At 37.2% G+C, this 16,655-nt stretch overlaps 7 protein-coding genes across 7 annotated transcripts in view; 3 read left to right on the top strand and 4 right to left on the bottom strand.

Annotated features, from left to right (window-relative positions):
* Positions 1-1,219: 1,219 nt before the first annotated feature.
* Positions 1,220-4,248, top strand: CBG13033 (the record flags this gene model as incomplete). The annotated part of the gene is made up of 8 exons (XM_045242161.1): positions 1,220-1,313; positions 1,926-2,091; positions 2,141-2,240; positions 2,338-2,434; positions 2,483-3,017; positions 3,124-3,242; positions 3,458-3,615; positions 3,934-4,248. 8 exons carry the CDS (start codon positions 1,220-1,222, stop codon positions 4,246-4,248), a joined length of 1,584 nt encoding a protein of 527 aa, XP_045095033.1.
* Positions 4,249-4,286: 38 nt separating this feature from the next.
* On the bottom strand, positions 4,287-5,003 carry CBG13034 (the record flags this gene model as incomplete). The annotated part of the gene is made up of 5 exons (XM_002630532.1): positions 4,287-4,451; positions 4,498-4,561; positions 4,609-4,718; positions 4,788-4,898; positions 4,950-5,003. 5 exons carry the CDS (start codon positions 5,001-5,003, stop codon positions 4,287-4,289), a joined length of 504 nt encoding a protein of 167 aa, XP_002630578.1.
* Positions 5,004-5,274: 271 nt separating this feature from the next.
* Positions 5,275-8,401, bottom strand: Cbr-nhx-2 (the record flags this gene model as incomplete). Its single annotated transcript, XM_045242159.1, has 9 exons — positions 5,275-5,503; positions 5,549-5,658; positions 5,712-5,879; positions 5,928-6,039; positions 6,067-6,528; positions 6,574-6,899; positions 6,961-7,094; positions 7,155-7,421; positions 8,203-8,401. 9 exons carry the CDS (start codon positions 8,399-8,401, stop codon positions 5,275-5,277), a joined length of 2,007 nt encoding a protein of 668 aa, XP_045095034.1.
* Positions 8,402-8,589: 188 nt separating this feature from the next.
* Positions 8,590-8,619, top strand: CBG25546 (the record flags this gene model as incomplete). The annotated part of the gene is made up of 1 exon (XM_045242158.1): positions 8,590-8,619. The coding sequence occupies one exon, from the start codon at positions 8,590-8,592 to the stop codon at positions 8,617-8,619; it is 30 nt and encodes a 9-aa protein (XP_045099359.1).
* A 1,776-nt stretch (positions 8,620-10,395) lies between these two features.
* On the bottom strand, positions 10,396-13,429 carry CBG13036 (the record flags this gene model as incomplete). Its single annotated transcript, XM_045242157.1, has 7 exons — positions 10,396-10,705; positions 10,752-10,887; positions 11,272-12,577; positions 12,813-12,956; positions 13,001-13,102; positions 13,134-13,341; positions 13,386-13,429. 7 exons carry the CDS (start codon positions 13,427-13,429, stop codon positions 10,396-10,398), a joined length of 2,250 nt encoding a protein of 749 aa, XP_045095035.1.
* A 143-nt stretch (positions 13,430-13,572) lies between these two features.
* Positions 13,573-16,655, bottom strand: part of CBG13037 — a gene marked incomplete at both ends in the record, with an annotated part of 6,943 nt that continues 3,860 nt past the window's right edge. Inside the window, 2 exons of the mRNA XM_002630535.1 lie at positions 13,573-13,734; positions 13,783-13,899. Coding sequence (XP_002630581.1) covers positions 13,573-13,734; positions 13,783-13,899 — 279 coding nt within the window. The remainder of the gene's footprint in view (positions 13,735-13,782; positions 13,900-16,655) is intronic.
* Positions 16,303-16,655, top strand: part of CBG25547 — a gene marked incomplete at both ends in the record, with an annotated part of 2,661 nt that continues 2,308 nt past the window's right edge. Inside the window, one exon of the mRNA XM_045242156.1 lies at positions 16,303-16,314. Coding sequence (XP_045099360.1) covers positions 16,303-16,314 — 12 coding nt within the window. The remainder of the gene's footprint in view (positions 16,315-16,655) is intronic.

Raw genomic sequence — 16,655 nt, 5'->3', positions numbered from 1 at the left:
TCCCCCATCAGAAACTCGAGATTTTCAGTACATTTGATTAACAACAGGAGCTAGTGATCATTACGCATAATTCATTTCTATTCTTGCATAAATTGTCAACAGTTTTATCATACGGATAATCTTACAAACCCTTTATTTCATAAGTCTCTTGTTATAAAAATAAAATTTTGCGCATACTTAACATGATGTGATCTAAGAACAATGTAAAAATCGTTATAATGAAGTTTTCGAACACAATTCGGGCCGGGCAAAATGAAGAATAAGACAAAAAGTTAAAGGATCAAAGCTCGGATGTCCGAAGATATGGTTTTGAGCAAAAATGAGGATATTCTTAAATCTAGGTCTTCTCTTGTGTAGTTGCCGTAAATACTCTCATAGAGTGTCCCTCAAATCGTCAACTTTGAGCCCAAATATCACAATCCCTGTACAAGATATTGAAAGGGGTTTATCTGACTAAATATTTGTGATATTGTGATAAACATTTTATCAGTTGACCATTTTTTGATAGCTTTTACAGGAACCGAGATATATAGACTCCAAGTTGCGTGGCACTCTATTCGGGCAAATACTCATTAGCTTGATGATCTTTTGCTAAATGCTCACTTGCTAAATATGCTCTAAAAAAATATGCTAAACTTTTTTTTTGTTTTTTGCTAAACTAAACATTTGCTAAAATAGTCTCAATTGCTAAATTTCATTCGCTAAATTTTGATCATTTGCTAAAAATGAAAAAGTGGAAATTTTGCCGTTATTTGCTAACTTCAGTACTTTCTGACTGAATTTTTTACAGAATATTCCTGTTTTTGCTTTAAATTTTAAGCTTACTAGTTAGGCTTAAACACCTGTTTTCCGGTAAGGAGTTTCAGCCTAAGCCTTCAATTTGAACAAATCCTCTATTTAGCAAATGATCAAAATTTAGTAAATGAAATTTAGCAAGTGAGACTATTTTAGCAAATGAGCGAGTTTAGCAAATGAGCATATTTAGCAAGAGAGCATTTAGCAAAATATCATCAAGCTAATGAGTATTTGCCCTCTATTCGTGTTTACGGTATTTAGCGCATTCCTACGGTATCTCTTTTTATCACAGTATAAACTTCTTCACGTGACCTCTGAAGTTGCTCAGCTGGAGTTTTAGTAGAACACCAGCTACAGTAACCCGCACATCTGCCACCTCAATTATGTTAAATGATCAAATATCAATGAGAAATAATTATTGACTATGAAACTAATTGTACTTCTGGCATTCGGAATCTTCACTATTTTCAGCTTTATAGGATATAATGTCAACAATCACCAAAATCAAAATAGAATTAGTAAGTAAATATTACCGGGTCTAGTTTCAATGTGCGTTGGTTCCGAAAATTCGAAAGTGGGCGGAGCTAAGGTCTGTTAGCGAAATCCTCAATGGCGCATTTTTTACATATGGGTTCGTAATTATTTTCTGTTCTTTTTTTATTTTTCTATAATTTAGGTCGATTTTGAACATTTTAAAACAAAAATCCGAAAAATTGCAAAAAATGCATAAAAACAACCACGGTGAGTTTTTCACTACCGCTGCAGCGCGCTGCTTTCAACTTTGGAATTTTTTTTCTCGAATTCTAGCCCAAGGATTTTTTTTTCGTTCCATAAATTTTTTGTAAATTTCATGAAGAATATATAGTAAAAAAATGAATCAGATTTTTTTTGTCCATTGTACTTTAAAACGTCGCAGACTGTTTCGCATTTCGGTAGTGAAAAACTCACCGTGAACAACGGAAGTTATTGAAAATTGAGCAACCAACAATTACGAAAATACATGTTCCTTTAAATGAACCTTTAAAGATTTCGCTGCGGGACCTAAGCTCCGCCCACTCTCGAATTTTCGGCCGCTGTTAATTAGGCCAGAATACTATTTAAAGGACTCTTTTTCGAAATTCGTTTTCCAGGTAAAAAGTCCTCTGTGAAGCGAGACACAAATCATACATTTGATTTCAATTCAAGAAAAGTTTTACAATTGAAACCCTTAAGAAGATTTCCATCTGGAAAGAATAATAAAAAGTTTGTGGTTGATTGGAAAAGATTTGAGACACTTCAAAATTTTGTTCGTCGAAGGTTAGAAATGTGCTTCAAGTGAATATCATGATGAGCGTGTAAATTACAGTGGACAAATCATTGGACAACTTGAATTTAAAAACTACGATATCCTCGAAAAAACTACAGATATGTGGCATCATCGATTGGTGAAAGCAGGTCATTTCGAAGTTCGAAAAGAATATTTTGATTTTTCAAGTAACGCATTTTAAGAATGAGCTTTTTAATTAAATAATAACTTTAATCAGAAAAGAACAAAGAACCCAGGTTGACGGATTTAAAAGAATCCTGGATCTTTTGGATAACTGGCTCATAAATAAGTTCAGATTGGACTGGATTCAAAACGTTGGGATCAATGAATTAGGTGCCTATTTCCAAATACGCTTAGTCAGTTAAAATGAATTTATTTCAGATTACAAAAGTGGTTGTTTGGTAATTGAAGACACTGATCCAAATGCTGTTTTTCATTTTCATGGTCTCCGTCAACTCCATTACAACAGAGAAAACTTCGAACGATCTACTCCTTTTGTTATCAACTCCACAAACATGGGATGTCTCGATGTTGACAAGAAAATAGAATTATTCGAGAAATTCGGAATAGTTGCACTTCAAATATTGGATTCGTGCCCTTATTCCAGAAAAGTGTTGATTATTGATGGAAGACAGCCATTTGATTATGTCACTGATAGAGATGATATCAAATTTCACTCTGGGGACACTCTTCTGTATGCTAGAATACGGTATTTTATTGAAGAAGATCATTTGAAGAATCTGGATAAATGGTTTATGGAAATGGGATATCATGATGTGACAGAAGTTGGAGAATTCACCAAAGACTTGGCGGTTCCAGAAGTTACTGTTAATGGATGTATCTCTACTTTTTACCATTTCCATATGCAAAACGAGCGATTCGGAATTATAAAAAGCATCCTACCTCTATGTATACTGTAAGTGATAGAAAACCAATTTTTGCTTTTTTTTGTATTTTAATGTTTCCTACTTATGAAAAATTCAGCTTGTTGGTTGGAACCCTTTAAGTATTTTTTCTCCCAGATTCCTTTCGTCTACTTTCGAAATAATAGTGGTTGGGATTGCTACAGAGAGAAGATCCGTCAGCCTTCTACGTCGTTCAGTTGGCAAATTTTCTGTATCATCATCCCGTGATTGTGAATGTGGAAAGACAACGTCTTCTGATTTCTTCTGGGAACATTGTAGAATTTTTGAGGAACTCTAGAAATCTCAAAGTATCATGAAGAAAAAGATATTTCTCGGTACCGGAACATTCGTCGAATCCGTGATGGACAGTTATGGATTCATAACACAGAAGTGGTTTCCGACTTGAGAAGTTTCTCGAATCAGGAAAAAGTTAACTGCAAACCGGGAAGAGGCAAAAGAGAGTCATCAGCTGTCCGAGTGGATGCTACCAATACGAATTTGGAAAACATTGATCTTCCAAAGTTGACAAGATCTGAAAATTGTGATCGTTTAGTTACTGTGTATGGAGAGAAAAATGCGTTGCCAAAATATTCAGAATCTTCATGGATGGTATGAATTTCAAAACTTGAAGGAATATTAGCAGTTTGTTTCAGAAAAAGAACAAAGGCCGGAACCTGATTGCCATCCAGCAGGAACAAAGAAGTAGGTTGATTCGTACATGACTATTATTTGGTGGCCGTGGTCGAATGTCCCACAACGACAACTACAGTAACCTAAGAATATTTATATTTTCCTAATTTGTTTTTTTGATTTCAAAGATTAGTTAAAAACGAAAAATTAAATTTTGAAAAGAAGTCTATTGTTAGGACGAAGCGAAATCTCCAAAAGGAGCTTGACTTCTACGATGAACTGAACTCAACTGTCAAGGAGATACTCGATGATGACCACAAAGAGGGAATCAGCAAAAAACATACGATTCTGGATAGAATAGAGAGTGAAGATCTCTTGTCTCGATCGAGATTTGTCACTGAATACAATAAAATAGAGGATATCATATTTTTCTTGGAGAATAGTGTGGAAAGAAACGATGAGAGAAAATGGAATAAGCTAGTTACAATCAGGAAGGAACTCAGAAAAGCAGCTTTGAAGGCGTTCGGTGATGGAGAGTCAATCTTAGTTGTTACCTGTTGTCTAATGAAAATTTTATATTTCTCCAACAAAAAAAACAAAACAAAACTTTAACAAATACAAAAATATTACAAAAATGTTAGGACAAAAGCTCATTCAATGTTTGATGGAATATCGTCGAAAATTGACTTGATGGGTTTACGAGTCGTTGCGGAAGTTGACTGCTTTTGGGGAGTAGTTTTCGAATGTCCAGAGTATGCGAACGTGTTGCTGGTAGCGTGAATCGCTGGAGAGAGGAATCCGCGTCCTGCTGGTAGCTGAAATTTGAAAACTTTTTTCTATCGAGCCCGAAGTTTCACTCACCGGATTTGTTGGACTCATTCCGGCTGGCAGTGGGGATGCGGCATAATCCTGTTTTTTCTCCTTTCTATAGCAATTGATTATGCAATACAGTTTCAGAAGTGTAGTTATTACCTGTAAATGTAATCAAGTGTATCCTCATCTTTGGTATCCACTGGCGTATGCGACTTTGCCTTCATTTCGAATCCGAAAGCAGCCAACTCGAAACGGTCGCTGAGTGTGACCTGAAAATTATTTTTCTTGAGGTTAAAGAATTAAATTTTTTTTGAGGCTTAAGAATTAAAAAAAAAAACTTTTCGATGAAGATTTGTATTGTAGTTGAATCGCTCAGCGCATTTGTAAGCCATGTTTTTGTCTTTTTCGATATCGGAATCAGTTTTCATCGCATTTTGATCCAACCTCACCTGGAAAAAATGAAGCAGTGCTTCGATTAAAAGCGCTTGACATTGACTTACTTTGAATGGGGTTGTTGACAGTGTGATATGTGAAAATTCGCGAAAAGACGACATCTTTTGGATTAAATTGCGCAAAACTGCATGCAAATCAACAGAGAAAAAACTTGTGACGGGTTACTGTAGAACTTAAAGGCGCATGATGTGTGACGTTGAATGGCTTTGAAAAGATTTTGTAAAACAATGTGTACTGTATTGAATAAGAGAAACGGAACAGTTTCAAAAAAAAATTCATTCGACGAATGTACATTGTTTTAGCAATCACAGTCTACCTAATTGAGACCAGTTAACAAAAAAGGAAAGAAGTTTGAAAAAAGATCAAAGCAGTCTATATTCTCTCGTGGAAATGACTTGATTCGTCCGATTCGTATCCGTCGTTCTCAGCACCTCCACTTTCCAGATGTTCAGTTGTCACAGAGTATTCCACTTCTGATGTTTCTTGGAAGATGTGTGTTGGAGTCATGGGAACATTGTCATGGTCGTCATAAACTGTAATACCGTGATGCTCCTTCATGTGCTTTCCAAAGTCAACCTTTCCAGTTGGAGTAACACCCTCGCTGAAAATTTCAGACACAATTGGTTAAACATAAGAAATAACTCACATTACTGTGTTAGTTCTACTCCGTGTGTGTTCGATAAGTGCCTTTGTGAATACCAAGTTGCTGTTCAAATCACCACGAGCAATTTTCTTAGCGTCTTCATCAACCAAGTGCTATAAAATAGGCCATGAAGAACCGAGAAAAATTTATTTTGGCGAAAAAATACCTTGTATTTCCGGACCAATTTGGTCTTGTCCATTTCTTTCATGTTGGTCTGGTTAACCAAAATTGGTCGCAAATAGTCATTGTTCAAAGAGTTCCACGAATCACGAATCCAGTGATGTCCCTTGAACCCAGCGATGTCTTCCATTCCAGCCATAGTTGTATCGATGAGCTAAAATTCTCACTCGATTGGTAATCAAAACTATATCGTTACACTTACTTCACTATAAATGTGCTCAATCATGTTCTTTGAATGAACATTTTTCTTCTCTACTTGGAGGAACTCGGCAATTGGTTTCAAAGTGATTCCCTGAAAATGTGTTTTTTTCAATCTAATTTCCCAGATTTTTCATCCATACCTGGAGGAAGACGGTGAAATAAATGACAATAATACAACTAGTGACAAACATATTCTTCGCAGGTATGAAATCTGGAATAGCCACAACAAGACCGTATGCAATAGCACCACGAAGACCTCCGTAGGCCATGATAAACTGATCGACCTAAAAAATTTCAGTTTTGTTAGGTCGTAATGTTCTATTCTGACCTTGGTGTACTTATTCAAACGGTACTTATTCAAGAAGTAGCACATGACTACAACTCCAAGAGTACGGTAGATCAGGCAGAAAACTACAGTGAGTACTACGAACGAAGTATCCCAATGGTGGTTGGAAGATACTGTAGAAAGACCAAGGAATACGAAAATGACCGTTTCAGAAGCAAGCGAGAGCACTTTGATGAATGATTCTGTTGCTTGAACGGTTCCAGGATCCACGTTTTCACGACAGTACTGACGCATGGCAGCACCACAGAATACAATACTGTAATACAATTGTAAATTAACATACTAATTGTTAGAAACCTACGCCATAATACTGGAAAGACCGAAAAGCTCTCCGCAAAGGTAGCAAGTATATGGGAGAATAAGAATGAAGACAGAATTGAGAACTTTGATTTCATCTCCACGAGAATATTTGGTAAGAAGACTGGCAAGGAAAGCGAAGAGAAGTCCGATTCCAATTCCACCGAAGGCGACAACAAGGAAGGAAACACCTCCATTGATGTAGTCAGAAGTGATAAGATTCTCAGTTCCAATTTCAGAGAAAGTCAAGAACATTCGATACAGTACGACAGCAACTCCATCGTTCAAAAGAGACTCTCCGAACACGGCAATAAAAAGTACTTCGTTAACCTGCAAACTTTGATTTCTCGTATTGAATTGTTATCAGACAACTATTTTAATGATTCCTTACTTTTAGTTCCTCGAAAATGACAATTACCGCCACTGGGTCGACGTCTGCAGCAACCGAACCAAAAAGAAGCATATGGATAAGAGGTGTTTCGACAGAGAACAATCCCGTCAATCCGATTGCCCAGAGGGAGAGAGCTGGAAATTTTTCGATTTGTAGTTTCTAATTTGATATCACTTTGCTTCAAAAAATCTTACCAATAGCAACGATGTTGAACGTAGTTCCAATCATTGCAAAACAGAGAATCGATCCAAAATTATCAAAAAACTGTCTTGCGGGCATGAAATATCCAGCATCGAAGACAAGAGGAGGTAGAAGATAAAGCATGAATACTTCGCTTTCCAAGAAGAATGCGTTCTTTTGTACTCCAATCAATTTGAAAATGATTCCGATAATCAGTCCGATCATGATAAGCAGAGCAGAGTCAGGGAACAATTCGTTCAGATGAGGGATCAGGTTGAAAACTGGAATGTTTGTATTTTGGATTTTAATTGAGCTCATAAGTTTTATTTCTATCTTTTTGCATTTCTTAATAAGAACAATTTCGAAACGTTTTTCGGAGGTCCAAGTTAAACAATATTTTATAGCCCACTACAGTGCTCAATATTCAGCGAAACATGAAATGCCGTAAAAGAAGACTATCAAAACTTTGAACTCATATATCTCGGCTGCTAAAAAAGATATCAAAAATTGATCGACTGACAAAGTATTTTTGATATTACGATAAACATTTTGACAGTTGACACATTTCCAATATCTTTCACAGGAATTAAGATAACTGAGCTCAAACATGACAAATTTGGGGTTTTCTATTTCCGGGTCTTATAGTATTTTATGCCCCACTTTTTCAGCATTTCGAAAACTCTGAAATCCGGAATTTGAATTGAATCCGAGCTTCAAAGTCAAACAATTTTTTTCATTTTTCTTATTCCAAATTTCCGATTTTTCGATTTAGGAACTTGGATGGACATTGACTAGAGAATTGTTGAACTCTGACTCTGAGTTTTCGAATTTACAAACTTTTGAAAATCCGATTTTTAGCTTTCACAGTCTGAATTCGAGAATTTCTAGAATTCGACATGTTCTCTGAATATTCAAACTAAAGTTTCTGAACTCTAGAATTCTCAAATTCACTTTATCTCTGAATTGAAATTCTCAAAATTCAGGTTCAGCATAAACCGACTGGTTTGAACACAAATCTCAATCTGCCTTAACATCTTCCCATTAAATGTTCATAGAACTTACTAATTTTTGCAATGGATGATCCAATAAGCCACAGACAAATTGTCATTGGAATTTTCACATTTTCCCATTCGAAATAAGCAATTGGATACCTAGATGGATACTCTGTTTCTTTTTCTTCACATTCTGACTCCGCGTTTGTACACTGGATCCACAGAACTAGAATCCCAAATAGAATCAGACTCCGCCGGAGATGAATCATGATTTAAATACTGAAATGGGTCAGAGTTTGAAAAAAAAACAACCGGAAACAAGAGAAAAAGCTTTGGGAAAGTTCAAAAAGAGAGACGAGGGAGCACTGTATGTGCTCTTGATGCCGGGACTGATAAGACAAGTAATTTAGGAAAAGAACGAGAAATAGAGAAAGAAAAAGAAATGAATAAGAGAAACATGGTAATAGGATTGGAATCTCAAATATGACGGTGGTGGTGGTGGTTGAAATGGACAGGTGAGACTGAAATTGAAAGAAAAAAGAGGATTATTTTAATGAATTCTAAAAGTTTAATAATTAGCTTTATGATTCTCATTTGATTCAGAATGTTAAATAAATGGTTCACACACTGTAGCACCTGTAATAGAAGAAACTTTGAACCAGTTTTTCTCTGTTACTGTCAAAGATAGCAAAAAGTTGTCAACTAATGAATTGTTTATCAAAACATCAAAAGTGTTTTGTCAGTTGACACATTTTTAAAATCTCGCCTAGGAATTGAGATAATTGAGCTCGAATTTGACAGTGCGGGGGACCCTTCTATTTCTGGTTCTACGCTATTTTGATCTAGTTCTTTGTAGCCACATCCAAGTCAAGAATCATAGAAACTCAAAACAAATGGATCATAACTTTTATATTGTCTGTGAATACAAAAATAACTTTTTTTTTTGAGTGTTTTCAACCAAAAAAAACGGCCGGACGGAGCAAGGAAGCCACGTCCCGCATGATAGTCGGTAAAAAGTGGGAGAAAAGGCCATAAAGATAAGAAATTGGGAAGAAGGAGATGGCAACGTGTACGCGGATGTGACGATCGAATGGCACGAGCAAGATCAGAAAGGTTCGAGGCAGCTGTTTGGGAACTTTTGGATTTTATTCTTTTTCTCATAAATGTCATAGGAAGAATCAATATTCCAGTTTTTTTAAAAACAAAAACCATCTTTTGACATTTTCAAATTGCTTTAGAGGTCTACAAAAGTAATTAAAACTGAGCAGATGAATCTGAAAATGTCAGGAACTATCAATTCAACTAATGCTCCCAGGGGAGAATTTTAAAAACCAAGTACAGATCTTCCTCTAATAAAAGGCCACCACCCAAACCGTCAACTTTGAGCTCAATAAACTCAATTCCTGTAAAAGATAAAACAAATTTATCAATTGATGAAATATTGTCGCTATTATGATGAATAATTTATCAGTTGAGAAATTTTCGATATCTTTTACTAGAATCGAGATGATTGAGCTCAAAGTTTGGGTGGACTTCTATTAGAGGAAGTACGGCATTTGTACATGATGAAAGAGCGACTTCCAGAGCCTATAAATCCGTTTCGAAATCTCGTTAAGAAACTTTTGAAGTGTTGAAATATGATTTTCAGTTCAACTTATTATACTTAAAAATGGGTGGAATTTCATATTTCACAATTTTCCTCAAAAAATTCCAAATTGGGAAAATTATCCGCCCCAAAACTTTTCCAAAAAAAAACGAAGTCTAACCAGCGTCTTTCAGTGAGAACCTTCTTAGTGTATTGCCTGAAACTCTTACATAATACTCTGTAAAAACTGAAAGAGCTTGGAAGATCTGTGGAGAGCACCACTCTGGACCACAGTTCTGGTTTTAAAAAGCCAAAACATGGAATTCAAAGAAAAATATCAGAAATTTCAATGCATCCACTCTACTCTAACTAGCGAAACCAACTCTGGGATCAATAAACCAATTACGAATGTGCCATTTTGCGGCCGAAGAGCGCCAATAAATTAGCTTGTAAAAAGTTGGCAGTGTCGTCAGTCCTTGATTGATAAGGAGACTGCCCTCTATCTCATTACATGCAAAGTAGTACACTCTGTTAACTGATCAGTCGACACGTGGTGGTCGAGGCAAAGCTGAAACTGATGTTCGACAAATGGCTAAGTTTTTTATATATTGGCAAAAAATACAGAACAATAAACACTGCAATTTGAGTGAAGTCTGATACAGACAATGATTTACATATTTACATTTCATTTAACATTTTATCGAGACCTTTGATGTCTCGGACTGGTAAACTGCAGACGAATCCCTTGCACATGTACACCGCTGGATGAGGTCCTTCGGTCATTGCTTTGTGAGACGCGCCAGTAGCTCCCAGATCGTTCTCAGAACGAATGTGAACAGCTGAGAAGTTTTCGATAAACTTCTGGTTCAATCTCTTGCGAGTTTCTATCAGTAGTTCCGAATCGGGTTCTCCAACGAGAACAAATGTGATTGATCCCTTTTGCCAACGATTAAGAGCCACTGCCATTTTTGGGAGAGCAATTGGAACTCTGCAAAAATAAATAAATAAACACAACTTATAATAGGAAATCCCACTTGTTGAGACGTTCAGATGCTCCGCGGAAGCATTGGTGTGCTTTTTCTCTGTATTCTTCGTCTTCCAGAATATCATAAAATCTGAGCAAGTTGTTTGATGCAATAGAAGTTGCTGTAGGTTCTGCTCCGTCTTGATCTGAAAAAAAGTCAGTTGTGAAATCATTTTAAATATTCCAAAAACCATACTTGTAACGGGCCGTGCCGGGCTTTTTCCCGAATTTCAGAGGCCCGGCCCGGCCCGGCGGGCCTGTCATTCCACAAGTTTTGAAAATTTTAATAAAACACATAAGGGGGACCCTTATGTGATTTTTTTTCGATCAAAAATTTTTTTTCGAGTTTTTAAAAATATTTTTTGATCAAACAGTCAAACAATCCAAAAAGCACAAAAAAATATAGAAAATTGTATTGAGAGCTCAAAATTCGGTTTAAAATAACAAAATTTTTGCTACCGGCCTTCCGGGCCTTGAAATTTTCCTCAGGCCCGGCCCGGAATTTTACAAGTATGCCAAAAACGATTTACCTTCGATCATTCTGACAGACACTTTTTCATCCGTTTGTTCACTGATGAAATAGCCATTTCCACTCCAGAATTTAGAATCACAGATTTTCTGTAACTCAATGGCATTCTTCAGATAATCGTCTTTGCCAAGTGTCGTGTATAGATCAAGCAGCGCTTGAATCATGAAAGCGTAGTCATCCGAAAATGCCTTCATTTCTTGGTTTCCTTGCTCAACCTCGCCTGTAGGTCCCAAGTATACAGATCTCTTAAGTTCTCCATTTTCTGCCAAATACTTCTGAACAAATTCTGCACATTTTTCAGCTCTTTCGATATACTTTGTGTCGTTTGTAGCTTGATAAGCTTTTACAAGCCCAGTGATAGCCAATCCTTGCCACGCGGTCACCATTTTAGAATCGAGATGTGGACTTGGTCTTTTGGTTCTGGCTTCCCAAAGAATCTTCTTTGCTCTCTGCATTCCTTCGATCAGTTCATCTACAGTGATATCGTGGTTGATTGCGCATTCCTCATCAGTCAATAGCTTTCTCAAAACATTCTTGTTTTTCAGTTCGCCGTGTGGATCCGAAGATCTTGAAACGTTTCCATTCTCCTCCACGTCCAAGTAATCATTGAAGACGTCAACCAGATTTGCCGATCCTATTTTCATCTCTCCCAACAAAATTTTGATTTCTTCTTTCTCCCACACACAGAACGCTCCTTCCATTTTCTTGGTGGAATCATGACGTGGCAAGGAGTCAGCATCTTCTGCTGAGTAGAAGCCTCCATCTTTATGGCTGATCTTTTGCATGTATTGGAAAATGTCGTCAACAATGGTTTTTATATTGTCTAGCTTTCTTCCTGTCAATCTGTAGAAGTCAGAATACGTTGCCAACAATTGAGATTGATCATAAAGCATTTTCTCAAAGTGAGGAACGTGCCATTCAGCGTCCACTGAATATCGATGGAAACCGTTTCCAATGTGATCGTGAATGCCACCATCTGCCATTGATTCCAATGTCTTCTGAATCATTTTCACACTTTCTTTACTGCTTTCGGAATTCAATATGGGATCTGTGTTAGCCATGCAAATCAGGAAGTCCAAGTCTGAAGGTTTTGGGAACTTTGGTGCACCTCCGAATCCACCAAGTCTACTGTCAAATGACGATTGGTGTCTGGTGAAAATAGCTCGGAATACGTCTTCTGATCTGTTCACATCTCCTGAATTCAACTTCGGCTGCAGAAGCTTGATAATCTGAGCACCACGCGCCTTCAAGTTTTCTCCTTCCTTTTGCCACTGAACAATTTTCGATTGAAATGAATACCGTAAAACCTCTAATAGAACGACACCCGGATCGTCCACTTTGAGCCTATATATCTCATTTTCTGTGAAAGATATCGAAAAGTGGCTAACTAGTAAAATGTTGCTGATATCCTGATAAACATTTTACTAGTTAACCACTTTTTGATATCTTTCAAAAGAAATGAGATATATAGGCTCAAAGTGGACGATCCGGGTGTCGTTCTATTAGAGGTTTTACGGTAGATGGAAAAGTTCGACCACAAACCTCTTCGTGAATCATGTTCAGAATAGTAGGAAATCCAAGCATTCCTCGATTATCGTCTGGAGGGAAATAAGTGCCGCCAGTAATTGGGTGAAGATCAGGTGTCAGAAAAACGGACATTGGCCATCCACCATGACCACTCGCGGCCTGAATCATAATCAATTTATGAATTAGAAATTGTCTATTCTTACCACTACGAATGCCATATAAAGTTTGTCAACATCCGGGCGCTCTTCTCGATCAACTTTGATAGCCACAAAATTATCGTTTAATAATTTTGCAGTATTTTCATTCTCGAATGATTCTTTTTCCATGACATGACACCAATGGCAGGTTGAGTAGCCAACTGCACGAAATTTTTGTTTTCAGACTTGGAAAGTGCTCTCTACCTGACAAGAAAATCGGCTTGTTGGACTCTCTTGCCTTCTGAAATGCTTCTTCTCCCCATGGGAACCAGTCAATCGGATTATTAGCATGCTGAAGAAGGTACGGACTTTTTTCTGACGCCAAGCGATTCGTGTGCGTCGACGACCTATTCAGATATTTTATGAAGGAATTTCAAACGTTTTCACTCACATTCTGAACGCTAGTTTCTGTACATGAGCCAAGCGATTTAGCATAAACTCTGAAACCCAGCAATTTTATTCACCGGAACGAAAATTGTTTGCAAATATCTGTTGATTTCTTACAACATTTCAGGCGATTTTCTAATAGTTTGGAGATCAGTTTATTCGTTAGTCCAACAGAATAGTTAAAATATTTGTTATGCGTCATCAAGAGGATGCTTCTCCGGTGGTGGTCCACAAGGTTGAATCATTCGATTGATCAGGTTGAATCTGGTACGAGCTCGGCTCTCATTCTCTACGACTGCGATGTATGTGTTCATTCCGGGATGCGACATTTGGAAAGCTCGAGTGTCGCGATGCTGAAAATGAATTTGATTATTTCGAAGTTGGAATAATTAATAGCTTACCTGATTCACTACCCATTCGTGTCTGTTCATATCAGCATGGCCTGTACCGGTATATTTCGATTGAAGATGCTCCAGCTGAGCAAGTACGTGGAATCGTTCTCCAGGAAGAGCCATTTTCTGCAAAAATACAAATAAAAAATTTAAAGTAACAAAATTCTGCAAAATATTCAATTGTTTGGGTCCAGAAATGGTAAATTATAATCGATGACATGCGACGAACGCGAAAATAACAAAGGGGCGGAGCGAGTAAGTTGCGTGCGGCAGCATTGCAGAAAAGGTGCGCAAGGCTTGCAAAATCCTTCTTTTTCAACAAATTGAAGAGAAGAGAAAGGGAAAAAAAGAAGAAGAAGAAAAAAGATGATTGAAAAAAGAAAACAAATTAAAGCAAAAAAGCTATTGTCTATTCAAAATAATCGCGCGGGNGAACNANTNAAAATAACGNGTNGAGAGTCTCCAAACTNGNANAGGCGCTGCAGAGACGCAGACATTTTTACTCTTTCACCCGCGCGATTATTTTGAATAGACAATATGAAAATATTATGCTTGTCTGAGAAAAAAAAGGTTAAGACGCAGAGAAAAATAGTCTGCGTCTCCACCTAATAGGTGCTATTTATTTAGGCTCGCCGCTTCGATATCCCTACCGTATTCAGACTGCAAAAAATACTCCTTTTTTTCTCACTAGGGAATGACTCACAGAAGATGTGGAGTTATGGGACGAGACCTATATCATTCGAAAGAGGATGAAATTTCATTTTCAAATATATGCTCAGTTTTTGCGGCGGCCTCCGCTAACTCGAGAAATTTGGGTCAGAAGTTTTCAGTAGATTTTGCACTGAAATGCATACGTGAACGCTTCCACGTCCTCATTTCTTTTATACGCTTTGAAGAACCATTGAAAACAGCAGTGGGATGGTTCAGTGGTAAAGCGGCGGGATGGGGAAATGGTACTCTATGGTTCGACTCCTTCATAGTCGAAACTCTTTTTTTATTTTTTGTTGGTTTTTTATATGACCTGTTTTTGAGCTCAAAAGCTGTTTTCAGCAGTTTTCCATACTCTAAACACCTTTGGCATCTTGTCAAATACAAATTAACCAAGTTTTTGGAAAAAAAATTTCTGAAGAAAATTCGCATGTTTTCATGATCCATACACCTCTTTTCAAATTTTCAAAAAAAAATTTTTTTGAAACACAAAGAAATCTATATTTATTATTATAACGAGTTAAACAGAGGTGCACAGATGCTTATCCTTGATAATAAAATGTCTTTTTCCAAGAATATTTCAAAAATGGTTGAAATTCTCTAGCGGAAAACTGATGGTAGACTAGAGAGATCATCCATATCTCATTCCCAAAATATAGCCAAATCATAGCCAAATCATCTCTCACCCACTCGTTCACTTTTTTGCCGATGCTTTTTATGGATGGGACTCTTGGACCAAAAGCATTCATGGTTCTCTCCGAGCCAACAGGGCACTTTCCTCCGACTCGTCCAATTCCCAACTGTCCAAATCTGGAAGTGAGGGCCGGCAAAAGTCATATCATGACGAAGGATATGATGTGTGATTGGCTCAAGTCATGCGTTTTCATACCTTCCGTCCCGAAGAAGTTATTCATGCTGATTGACTCTTGGCCCAGTTTCAAGGATCATCAGACAATCGAAAACTGTGTGCCTCGAGGATATGATGTAACGATTCGCAATATTCCTCCAAACACCACTGGTCTCATCCAGCCGCTTGATGCCCACTGGAATGGACCCTGGAAGGTTACACCCTACCAAAAAACCAAAGTTAATTTTTTATTTCCAGAATTTTCTGAAGAAGTTCACCGCCTACGCGCTCATCTTTTATCCCGATTACATTATTGCTCAACGCAATAATGAGATATGGATGATCTCTCTAGTCTACCATCAGTTTTCCGCTAGAGAATTTCAACCATTTTTGAAATATTCTTGGAAAAAGACTGGATACAGTGACTTCTACTCACCGTTTCTAACGCCATCGGAATATTGCTTCGGAAAAGTCGACCACGAGGATTGTTACTCACCAAATTGTCCGAATCTTGCATTCATCAAGTGCTCCAGATGCAAGGAGTTCATATGCTTCGAGCATTTTATTATCAAGGATAAGCATCTGTGCACCTCTGTTTAACTCGTTATAATAATAAATATAGATTTCTTTGTGTTTCAAAAAAATTTTTTTTGAAAATTTGAAAAGAGGTGTATGGATCATGAAAACATGCGAATTTTCTTCAGAAATTTTTTTTCCAAAAACTTGGTTAATTTGTATTTGACAAGATGCCAAAGGTGTTTAGAGTATGGAAAACTGCTGAAAACACTTTTGAGCTCACAAACAGGTCATATAAAAAACCAACAAAAAATAAAAAAAGAGTTTCGACTATGAAGGAGTCGAACCATAGAGTACCATTTCCCCATCCCGCCGCTTTACCACTGAACCATCCCACTGCTGTTTTCAATGGTTCTTCAAAGCGTATAAAAGAAATGAGGACGTGGAAGTGTTCACGTATGCATTTCAGTGCAAAATCTACTGAAAACTTCTGACCCAAATTTCTCGAGTTAGCGGAGGCCGCCGCAAAAACTGAGCATATATTTGAAAATGAAATTTCATCCTCTTTCGAATGATATAGGTCTTGTCCCATAACTCCACATCTTCTGTGAGTCATTCCCTAGTCAGACAAGCATTATAGAAGAAACTTATAAAAATAAAAATATTTCGATCAAACTATTAGGTTGCGCTCCTCACTTTTTGTTGAAGGGTCACGTAAATCTATATTTATTTTTCAAGCTTTTTAAAAGTCCACAGACTTTCATCAGGACATACGCGTGTAGCGTTTTATATACTGTCTATTCAATAAAAC

This window comes from Caenorhabditis briggsae (assembly GCF_000004555.2).
Source record: "Caenorhabditis briggsae complete genome, chrII, whole genome shotgun sequence".
NCBI lineage: Eukaryota > Metazoa > Nematoda > Chromadorea > Rhabditida > Rhabditidae > Caenorhabditis > Caenorhabditis briggsae.
The sequence above is the reverse complement of the archived record's forward strand: the minus strand, read 5'-3'. Positions and strand labels throughout refer to the sequence as shown.